At 37.5% G+C, this 11,139-nt stretch overlaps 1 protein-coding gene across 1 annotated transcript in view; it reads right to left on the reverse strand.

Annotated features, from left to right (window-relative positions):
• Positions 1–10,213, reverse strand: part of LOC107041118 (zeta-sarcoglycan) — a 121,980-nt gene extending 111,767 nt beyond the window's left edge. Inside the window, exons 1-2 of the mRNA XM_015261517.1 lie at positions 9,203–10,213; positions 7,255–7,435 (exon numbers count right to left, since the gene is read on the reverse strand). Of these exons, the coding sequence (XP_015117003.1) occupies positions 7,255–7,428 (174 nt within the window). The 5' untranslated portion in view covers positions 7,429–7,435; positions 9,203–10,213. The remainder of the gene's footprint in view (positions 1–7,254; positions 7,436–9,202) is intronic.
• Positions 10,214–11,139: the final 926 nt, after the last annotated feature.

Genomic DNA, 11,139 nt, shown 5'->3' on the forward strand with positions numbered 1-11,139 from the left:
CCCCCCCCCCGCCCAGTTTTTCCCGCATTCTCCTTGCCCACCTGAGGTGAGAGAAACAACGAACGCAAACGATTAAATGAAAACACTCCGACGTTTATTGGCAATCACAGAGCCGGCTAGAACCCAGTTGTAACCTCTAGTAATGTGAGTTATCTAACACGCAGGCTGTCCAGTGAGAATTATTAAAAAGTCATTTTGTTGGAAATTACACGGAGATAAGTAGGATAATTAACAAAATTGTTCGGTATTTTTAATGATTTTTTTCTGGGGTAATGAATGAGAAAAGAAAATTTTTAGTTTTTTTGTTATGTTTGTTGTGATTGGGGATAATTTCCTGAGGGGATAGAGTGAGAGGTTGACATATTGAGTGGAGAAAGGGATAAAGTCTTTTATATGAGCTCTGTGTGACCCGCATATGATTTTAAATTACCTCTATGTGACCTCCGGATCACCTTTTTAAAACTCACATGTGAGCTTTAGTGACTCTCATGATTTTATATGACCTCTATATGACCTTCAAATAATTCTTATGACTTACATAAGGCCTCTGTGTGACCTTTATCCCTCCATAAGATCTCCGTATGACCCTCACATTGATTTCCTAAGACCTTGACGTAATTGACCTTCATAGGACCTTCATATGACCTTTTTTCAACTCATATATGACCTTCATATAATTGTCATGACTTACAAAAGAACTCTATGTGACCCTCATAATAATATCAACTCTATATGACCTTCACATGATTCTTATGATTTACATAAGGCCTCTGTGTGACCCTCATGATTTTTAGTGACCCACATAAGACGCCCTTTACTCCTCCATAAGACCTCCGTACGACCCTCACATTAACTTCATAAGACCTTAACGTAATTGACCCTCATATGACCTTTTTTAAACTCCTTCCTATGACCTCCATGACCCGCTTAAGGTCCTCAAATCAGCCTCTATGATCTTCATATAGCCTTGATTCAACCTCAATATGCCTCACATAAAATCCCCTTGTTATATTAAAATCATAAAAAATAGATAAATTTTGTTATGTTGAAAAGAGGGAGAGACGGAGTTGAGAGAGGGGATAAGGGCGGATAGGGGGATAATCCCCTGAAGTTGACATATTGGAAGGAGACATGGAGAAAGTGGTGAAATTATTTGAAAGATTATGGTAGGAAGGTACTGGAAACTTCAAAGGCACCAATACCCGCTTTTCAATTTGGTTCAGCCGAAAGGACGGGGGAGGGGAGGGGGAGCGGGGGTTAGCGGGATTCAGTATCAGACTCGTAGTGAGTTTCTGCCATTAGCTTTCAAGCGACGAGGTTAGGGGATTCGTGCAGTGGGTTTTCCGGTATCGGTGGATCCAAGAATTTTGGAATTTCGGGGGAAGAGGAAAATTGAGTTTAAGGGACACTAGAGGGTGTCTCTAGGGGAGACAATTAGGTGAATGGGTAATGGAGTAGTCGGTGCATTTGTTGGAGTTACTGTTGTTTTTGGAGGGTTTATGTGAAATCCGATGATTTTACAGATATAATACAATTTTGGAAACTTGAAATTGGGCATTCAATAGCATTGGAGTAGTCAATGATATCAAGTTCTCAAACGAACGCCATTTTTTACTTCTACTCTTCTGAAATTTTAAATCGTACTGGAGATAGTTTTGAATGATTTTTTTTTATTTTTTGCTTCTCAATTGAATCTTTGTAATCGCTTAAATTTAAGTTTCCAATTTTTTGTGTTAGGGTAACTAATTATAGGATCAATCGAATTTCATGAATGTTTTCGGGAATATAGACTTGAGTAAGCTCATTCATTGACACCAATTAAAATTCAATTTCTCATGCAGATTCGAAAAAATTCCTGTTTTTCCAAAAATAAAAAAAATAGAAGAAAAGAATAGTGAAATCAAAATTCAAAAAAGAACCCATTCGGAAGCAAATTGCTAATTTATTAGTAACAATAACTGTACTGATTTATAAAAAAAACAATTACTCACTGGTTTTGCGTTTCATTTTCAATGATGAGGGTTATGACCTTCATGAGACCCTCAAAAGATCTTCGTATGACCTCGCTAGAACCCTAGTTTATCTCCACATGACTTCCAAATGACCCTCATACGCGATGTCATATTGAGTGGGTGTTATGAGGGTTATATCAGTCATAATGCTCATGCGACCTCTGCATGACCCTCATGAGATCCCCTATGACCTTCAATAACCCCCATGACCTCTAAACCCTCGGTGTGACCCGCACAAGTCTCCCATTAGACCTCTGTGAGCCCTTCACTAACCCTCAAATGACCTCCGATGGACCTCATCACTTCCATATAACCTGCATATGACCTTCATGTAACCCTCACGTGACCTCCAATGACATCATCTCATACGGAGGTCAAATAGGGTCATAATGACCAGATAATTCGTCCTAACCCCAAAAATCCCCTTCAAACCTTCAACAAAAACCGATCGATTCGGAAATCTATCCATCACCCTCTCGGATATACCTAATAGTTCGACTCACACACCCCCCCGATATCCAAATTTGATTGTAAACGATACGAAAACATGGGAAGGGGAGCATTAGAGAACGAGTGAGATTAATCAGGGTTCTCACCGCCCGCACAAGTCGATGGGCCAACACTTTGTGGCTTGCCTCGTAGTGGTGAAGGGTCGAAGGAGCACGACACGACAGAGACAGGACTAGACCGACATCAATCTCTTTGCTTGTTCCTCGTGGCATTAATTCGGTACCCCATGTCCGATCGTTTCACACACCCCCTCGTTGTTTCGTCACTTTCAACCGTCCACTGACTCGAGACACTCGATACCTCTCGACGTGGGTCAGTGATAAATAAGTGTCGATGGGTTTACGGGTATCGAGTGGTGTTTGACTTGGAGTAATTAATTAATTCGGGATAGACTAATTAATTATTGAGGGTTTGTTCAATGGAATTATCTGGATGAGGAGTGATTTTGGAAGAAATTGTCTTTTGTTAATTTATCATTATTACTAATAAAAAGGGGGCTGATCGCCCCTCGCTCGCTTCGCTCACTCACCCCCCCCCCACCTCCTGGTGGCACCAGCTCCCCTACACTGATAGAAAAAGTGGAACAATTCAGTTGCACCAAACGAGGCTTCTTAATTGTTACCGCGATTCGTTAATCGTTAACGAATCGTGGTAATAGTTAAAAAGTCTCGTTTGGTTCGACTAAACCGTTCTGTCAGTGTAGAGAGATAAATAATTCGATTTATTCTCTTATAATAATTGATGAATTATGAATTTTATTGTTATCATAAATTATAAAATTAAAATACCTAGACATTGTATCTAAGATGTGTTATTATTTCAATTTTTATAACAGTGTTTTGTACTTTTATGGGAGGGGTGCAAAAATGTAAAAGGCCGAGAGGTCATACATCTTGAATAAATAACTAACTTGTTATCATAAATTATTACTGATGATTTTATAAATCCTAATTACCATTAAATTCATTTACCACGATTGTATAAACATCACCGACAAAACCCCTCAAGAATAATAGATGAAATTTGAAAGTCACAGCCATTTGACGGTGGCTTAAATTTTAATGAGCACCAGCCGAAGAAGAAGTCCCATTCATTCCCGAGGGCATGTTGAGAACTGACAAAACAGTTGATATGGGATGGTATAGAAGGTGGATTATGAATGAACTCGCAGTGGACGAATAAAAATAAAAGTGGGAATAGGGGAGCCCCGAGGAAAGTCCAACAGTGGGGAAAAAAAGACGAAGTTTGGGAACGAGAAATAATCGAGGACGTGGGTGGCAGTCCAAGAAGGAGAAAAAAAAATAGAAATAAGAGGAGTTCATAAAATGGGCGAGACGAATAATCTGACCTGTTATGGAGACTCGCTCTTCGCTGGATTTCATTCATCCATTAACCCGGGTGGGGCGGCGATGTTATTTGACACTTGGTTGTTTCAAAATTCATGAGAATGGGGAATGGGGTTTTATTGAAATAATTGAGGGATGAATGTCCCTGTTTTTTACTTTCAAATATGTCTCTATCGGAAGAATTCGCGAATTTAAATTCATTTTAAGATTAAATTTAAATATTTCAAGATTTTTCACTCGAAATTTCAGAAGAAATTTTCCAACATTGAACCAAAAATGGGAATTACGCGCTATTATCCCCTCTAAACTCCATCCCTCAAATAGAAGATATCAATAAACATGAAATATTCACCCCCTAATTGGTAATTACAAGAGCAAGCGTTGGTATTTTACCCCCAGAAGAGAAATCGCCGTAACTCACCGGCACAATATTTGTCTTTGATTACCTTTTATGATGTTTGCACTGTGGGGGGGTAAATACCCTTTTAACATCATGGATATTAGCATGCTACCGTTGATTCGTAATGTCGAGTTGGAAAATTTTCTTGTTATTCCAAAACACTCGTTCACCAGTTATTGAACAGTTTTTCAAGAAAGAAAAAAAAGGAGAGTCACTGGAGAACTGAAGTTCCTTCTCATTAACATAAAGGCAAATATATCTGCATAGTTGTTATCAACCAAGTTTATTGACTCATTTTCTTTTTCAACTTCTAGTGGAGGCGAGTTGAAATGGACTTATCGAAAAAACTTTGGGTGAGCCGATCTTATTTTAATTCTACGGAATTCATTGAGGACTTTATACTGGCAAACATTGATTGGGGAATTTGTTGGTAAAGCAGATGAGACAAAGGAGTGCTCTTCAGTGCTTATAATAATTAATTATCATTAATGAGATAGCAATCACCGCAGGGAAATTATGTATTACAATTGAATAAAACTCTTTATTTGGAATTTTTCTAATTACACAGTCCAACACAATTTCGACCCCAGCTCTCCTAGCGATGAAATTACTTGCATTAGGAAGACTGAATTCTGCTGATTCTGAATCCGTTATTTTAGCCCTAGTTTGGTCACCCTATGAGGGATTCTCTGCCTTTTTCCGTATTTTTTTTTACAACTAAACGATAGTTCGGAAAATTCAGACGAAAATTTTTAACAGTGCAAACTATTGATTTTAAGAGACAACATGAAAGAATTTCTTCTAAAGCCGATGGCATTTGCAAGAAGAATAGATTTTTGACATTTCACTGTAAAATTACTCATAATCCAGATCATTTAATATGCAATAAAATGGGAAAAAATCGTTGTAGCCAACCTACTTCGCGCCAAAATTAGCATAATAACTCCACCGCACGACTCCTTAATTAATCTTGTCTCCAATTATTCCGATAGCCAGATAAACTCGAACTAATGCTCCCCAAGAACGAAATACAGTCATTAGTTCAATACCCACAACTTATAATTTTGATGAAGGACTACAACTCAGTTGCAAACCGACTAATCTTCTAAGAGCTAATCGAGAGAGAAAGAATTAGATTTTCAGGAACATGTCACTGATTCTGAGGAATCTATCACTCCACGATTACTTGACTTGTTCGATAATTTCTCTCAAACTTTTTTCTCTGGTAGGTAGTAAAGATAATTACATTTCCACATCTATTTTAATATTCCCGATTACATCCCCAGTTACAAATGGCGCCCAATCAAAACATTGTCTCCTCTGCGATGAATACGGAGGATTTTCGCACGATCACTCGCCTCAAATGGGCATTCAACCCCGTTTGCACACTCCTGACTAATGTTATCAATCCAAAATTACCGAAAATGTCACTGAGAACCGGAGCTTCCCCCAGTGTCAACGGAGTCAGAGAGAGAGAGAGTGGCAGTCTCATCCTCGCGGTGGGTCTCTATCTACTGGCACATGGGCAATCCCGCATTGGCGTAGGGGCCACCGAGTAACGATACACGCCAACTCAACCCCACGGTGATACACGCCGAGAGATAGAGGAGAGAACGGTTTTGAGCGAGGAATCGAATGAGATGAGAGACGGATTTGGAATTTCGAAACACCGACGAGATCACAATGGCTGGGAGTTTACCCGTATCACTTGGGACTTGGATATACGAATGAGTGAACCGGGGTACTGTTATCAGTAAATGTGTACCAAATTGTGGGAGAGACGAAGTATTTTATTTTTTGGAAGCTTGAGATTAGTCTGCTTCTGGGTTAATTCAAGGGGAATTAATATTGTAATTATTCCAGTTGAAGACATTGAGGATTTTTGTTTTCAATGGGACATCATTTATGATACTACTGCATTATTACTTCAAATTAATTCTTGAATTATATTAACGAGAGTAATTCAGTAGCGATGTGGTAAAACGGTTTACGTCGACTCATCTCTTAGTTGAGTTTTTGAAGAATATCTCCGAATCTAAAGGAGGTAATGGAATTTTCGTAATAACCTTCTTTCTAGGGCAAATTGAGTGCTACAAAAAAGGTCGGAATCAAAATTTAGCTATCTCTCTTAGATTCCGAGATAATCACCAAAAACTGGCCAATAGTCAAAATCGACTTGAACCGTTTTCCATTCAGTAGAGTAGAAAATTATTGAGATGTTTTGATGGGCGAAGATTTTGTCAATCGATTATTCGAATTTTGATGATCATTTCAATTGATGATAGTACTGGGCAATAAAAAAATGAAAGAAGAGAGTAGGAAAATAAGAATTTAAAAAAAGAACCCATTCGGAAGCAAATTGCTAATTTAGTAGCAACAATTAGTATACTCATTTATAAAAAAATACAATAGTTCACTTTTTTTTTCCATCAAATAGTGAATTTTCACTACCAAATCCCCTGAAACTTCACTGGAATATAGTTCTTATCATCAAAAGAATTGAACCTCCAATGAAAGGTACAAAATTGACTTTACGAAATCTACAGCATTCACTCAACTCACATAATTAATCATCTCAAATGAAATTTCTCGTAAAACTGAATGAAAAAAAATTCCCCTCGGCATTGAAGTAACGTGAAAAAAAATCCCATTCTCCTTCTTTATTTGTCCATCCGAAAAACAAAGGATTTAACCAAGGGAAAAATTTAATTTCAAAGTTATGAAGAACAGAACCGCGTCGACCACTGCAGTTGGCAAAGCAAAATCAGAACATTTAGAATTTTTATGTTCCATAAACGCTCGTAAAGCACAGAAGAAAATTAAAATAGTTTTTACATCCATACTCATCAGGATGGACACCTCAGTACAGATCGCCATTCACTTTGATTTCTTTTTTTATTCTTCAAACACTTCTTTGTAACTCTACCCAACTCACCGTAGTATCAAATTAAACAAGATGAGAATAATGTTGTGCATGAAAACTTACCGCACTCGGGGACCAATTATGAGGCCATGTTCTTGTCTCGTGGTTACTGCTTGCACCCGGTGAACTGGCGAGAAAAACAACTCGTCTGTCAGTTGTTCCAGTTGTGGTGGTTGTTGCCAGCAATGCTGCTCTCGCCCTTGATCCACCGATACTCAATGTCGGAGAGGTTTCCATGGTGCACCTGTATATTTTAATTATTCATTAATTAGCAAGAAGCATTCCAGGAATTTTCAGGCATTTTCTTGGTCGAGAGGTTGCAAGGATTCAAGGGTTTGAATTTTTTCATCGAACATATCGGAAAATTTCAATTTTTTTTAGATATTTCGAAAATTAGATTTATGAAGAAAAGGGTTTTCTGCTTTTTAGAAAGTACTGGGGTAGAATGGGGCTTTTTCTTCAATTTGGCATGAAATTTTTCTGTCCTGTGAACTTTTTCGATGTGGGAATTATTGAAACTACAAAAAATTTGGGAATTAATGTTTTGAATTCTTAATTTGTGCAAAATTTAGTTAAATGAAATCAATGTTTTCGTTAATTCGGAAATGCACATACAACTGCCACTAAAATTGCAAAAAGTTCGTAGTTAAAAATGTTAAGAAACAAAAATTTGGAAGTTTTATAACATTCCTCCTAGAAAATAATAGATAAAGATGAAAAATAAAATTTATTTACGTGTTACATATTTCTAATTTTTTAGAAATTCCTCGTTTTCTTGAAAAATTCCTTTTTTTTTATCGTTATTTTACATCGCTTCGACCCGGTTAGGGTATACTGCGATGATGATCAAGACTTTAAATGGTTAGATCGCACCATTCTACCCGGCCAGGATTTGAACTCGGAACCTTGCGCGTGTGAGGCAACGAACTTACCCACTGCGCCAAGCCACCGGGCCTTGATAAATCCCGTTCGTCAAAGATAGTAAAATCCCATAAAAATTGACAAATTAAGGCAATTATTGGTTTTAATACCCAATTTGCTAAAATCCAATCTAGTATAATCTTAGATTCCTGCAGTGACTTTGGAAATTCACATGCAGCTGTTACTTGGATTTCAAAAAATTCCAACAAAAAATGTGAAAAAAAGTCTGTTGCAAATGTCCTCATATTCCCTAATTTAGAAATAAAATGAATATATAAGGTCCAATGTCACATTTTTCTGCAAATATCTTTCATCTTCCATATGATATTTTTCAAAATCCCCCGTCTAGATAAATTCCCTTCGTCAAAGATACACTCAAAGGAAAAATTAGTTCTGCCGAAAAATTATATTTTTTCCTGCCAACAGTTGGAATTCTTCTAGTGATGTTTCTGATGATCACGATAAAAATTTAATTTTTGTGAAAGATATTAAATTTCCCTCTGTCAAGTTGGTTAATTTCCCTGAACTAAATCCGTTCCACTCCATCAAACATTCACGTGGAACATATAGTTTTTCAGCAGAGCTAATGTTTTCTCGCAGTATAATAAAACCCATAGAAATCTATGACAATCAGATAACTCCTCTACTTCTCAATTTATTTAAATTCAATCTAATATAATCTTTAATTGTTGCGTCAAGTTTGGAAATTCACCTGCAGTTTCTACTCAATAAATTTCAAAAAATTCTAATTGAAAAAAATCAGAAAACCAAAATCTGTTGGTAATGTCCTAACATTCCGCTCAGAGAAAATATAAATAATTTTAAAAATAAAATACAATGAATATGCACAAGCCAATGTCATATACTTCCCAAAAAATTTTGTTTCTATATGACATTTTTCAAAAATCTCTCGTTTTCTACATAAATTCCCGCCATCAAACCCCATAAATATTGCACTAATAATTCAAGCTCCTCTATCAATATCTCGTTACCCTGAAACCCCCCACAACAGACACGTAACAAGAGTATGACCCACCGAGCCACATGTGACAAACGATAATAATCATTCACACTGACCCATTCTCCTCACCTTTCAGATCAATTTTCCGACCTCAGCCGACACAAAAAAAACTTCTCCCCTTAATCAACTTTCACTCGATGCTGTACGCGCACCTTTCCATTGTATCCTTATTTATCACCCCTCATATTTACGCCCGAGCCACCCTCTCCATTACGGAAAATTTTCTTAATCACTGCCAGGAGATCGATAGCAAGACTTCTGGTGTAATTGATGAGTCCAAATAATTTTGAAATTTAAATTTCCAGGGATAACTCCCCTTCGACAGCAATCAAGGACTGATTACACGTAATATCGTTGTCTCGTTGAATTCTCACACCAAAATATAACGAGAAATCATCCTCAGTCATCGGTAAATTTCCCACCAGCATTTACACATTTTGACATTGAAGCAATTGTTCACAAAAAATATTTAGAAAACTATAGAGCAGCACTCAAATCGTATTACTATTCAAGAACTGTCATTTCATTAGACTTAATGAATCAATTTCCAGACTGCAGAAGAAATTCCGTGAATTTCCGTGCATTTAATGTCACCTGCAATCATCCCCTTCAATACAGAATTTTCCGGATTTTTTCATCAACTTATGAACCGTTAAATTGAACCGTGTGCATAGCTGAAGGCACTCGGTCGATGGCCTCAGCGATTATCGTATTTACGGCGATAAAGAAAAATCTAGTGCTTCATAAGCCCACTGTCTCATAAATAACAACGAGTTTAACCACATCCAGACACTTTTAAATTTAGAGTTTTAATTTTTCCAGTAACACCATCATTCTCTTGCGCAGCAATTTTACATTGAGCTTCTTTAGTCTCATGCGGAGATATTTCAACGACATTGATTGATCCATCGATGTAAAATTTTAGTGTCGAGTTAGCGATTTAATTTTCCCTTATGAATTTTGATTTTTTTCCGCTTCTTGCTCATCTGATTGTCATCGCTCGACATAGGCTCGGTTAAATATTCATCAATGCTCCGGACAATACTCATCTGATGGGCTCATTGACCAGGATGAGACCGAGCGTCGCGCACGAGAACGCGCACTACACTGAACACCAGGACGTCGAGTCCTCAAGCTCGTGAATTCGCGGGCTCACGTGGTAAATCGTCGCGCATGCACCGACCCTCTCTTGTCTCCCCCTTCTCACAGTCTATTTCCTCATCTCACTCGCCACGCCATCCTCCACTTCTTGCTGGCCACGACAAAAGGGCCCCCTCAACCGCCCGCTCACCTCCATTGCGCATATCGGGATCCTCTTCGGCTATTTTCCTTAGTATAGACGGAAGATCCACTAGAACGTAGCACTCGCCCGACGTTGCTCAGACTCACGATGGCCCCTTTCAGCCACCCAAAAATCTTATTATTCTATTAAATATCCGGTCTGGTGTCAATGTTATTCTTTAATATGAAGTTTTTGGAGAGGGGCGGGGGGGGGGATTAAATTACGGGGATCATTATGGGGTTTGGGATTGTGGAGGTGAGGGAGTGGAGGGGAACTTGAATATTAATGTTGTCCAGAAATTTTTAGGAATTTCATGTGAATTTGAAATTCAGAATTCTGAAAGTGGGGTAATTCAGGGGGATTTATTCTCGAATTTTTAATTAAGGATTATCGAGCGAGCGATTTAATATTCAAAAAATGTAACCAATTTTATGGAGATTTTTTTCACACATTATTGAATCCATTTAGAGACAGCAAAAGTTGAGAAACCCCAGAAGCATGGCAACAACAAAAATTATTTTTAAAGTTGATGCTTATATATGAGGTGATTTAGTTTACTCCATAAAAATTAATAGAAATCAGGAAAATTTGTTTTCATTCCATTCATTAAATCCACTCTAATTTACATAAAATAAACTAAAATAAATGAATCTTACCCTATTTTCCCTCTAATAAACCAGACTTACACAAATTACAGCAAAAAAAACCTTTCCAAACAATTTTT

The sequence above is a fragment of the Diachasma alloeum genome, unplaced genomic scaffold (genome assembly GCF_001412515.2).
Source record: "Diachasma alloeum isolate Michigan unplaced genomic scaffold, Dall2.0 Dall_scaffold_00354, whole genome shotgun sequence".
In the NCBI taxonomy this organism is placed as follows: domain Eukaryota; kingdom Metazoa; phylum Arthropoda; class Insecta; order Hymenoptera; family Braconidae; genus Diachasma; species Diachasma alloeum.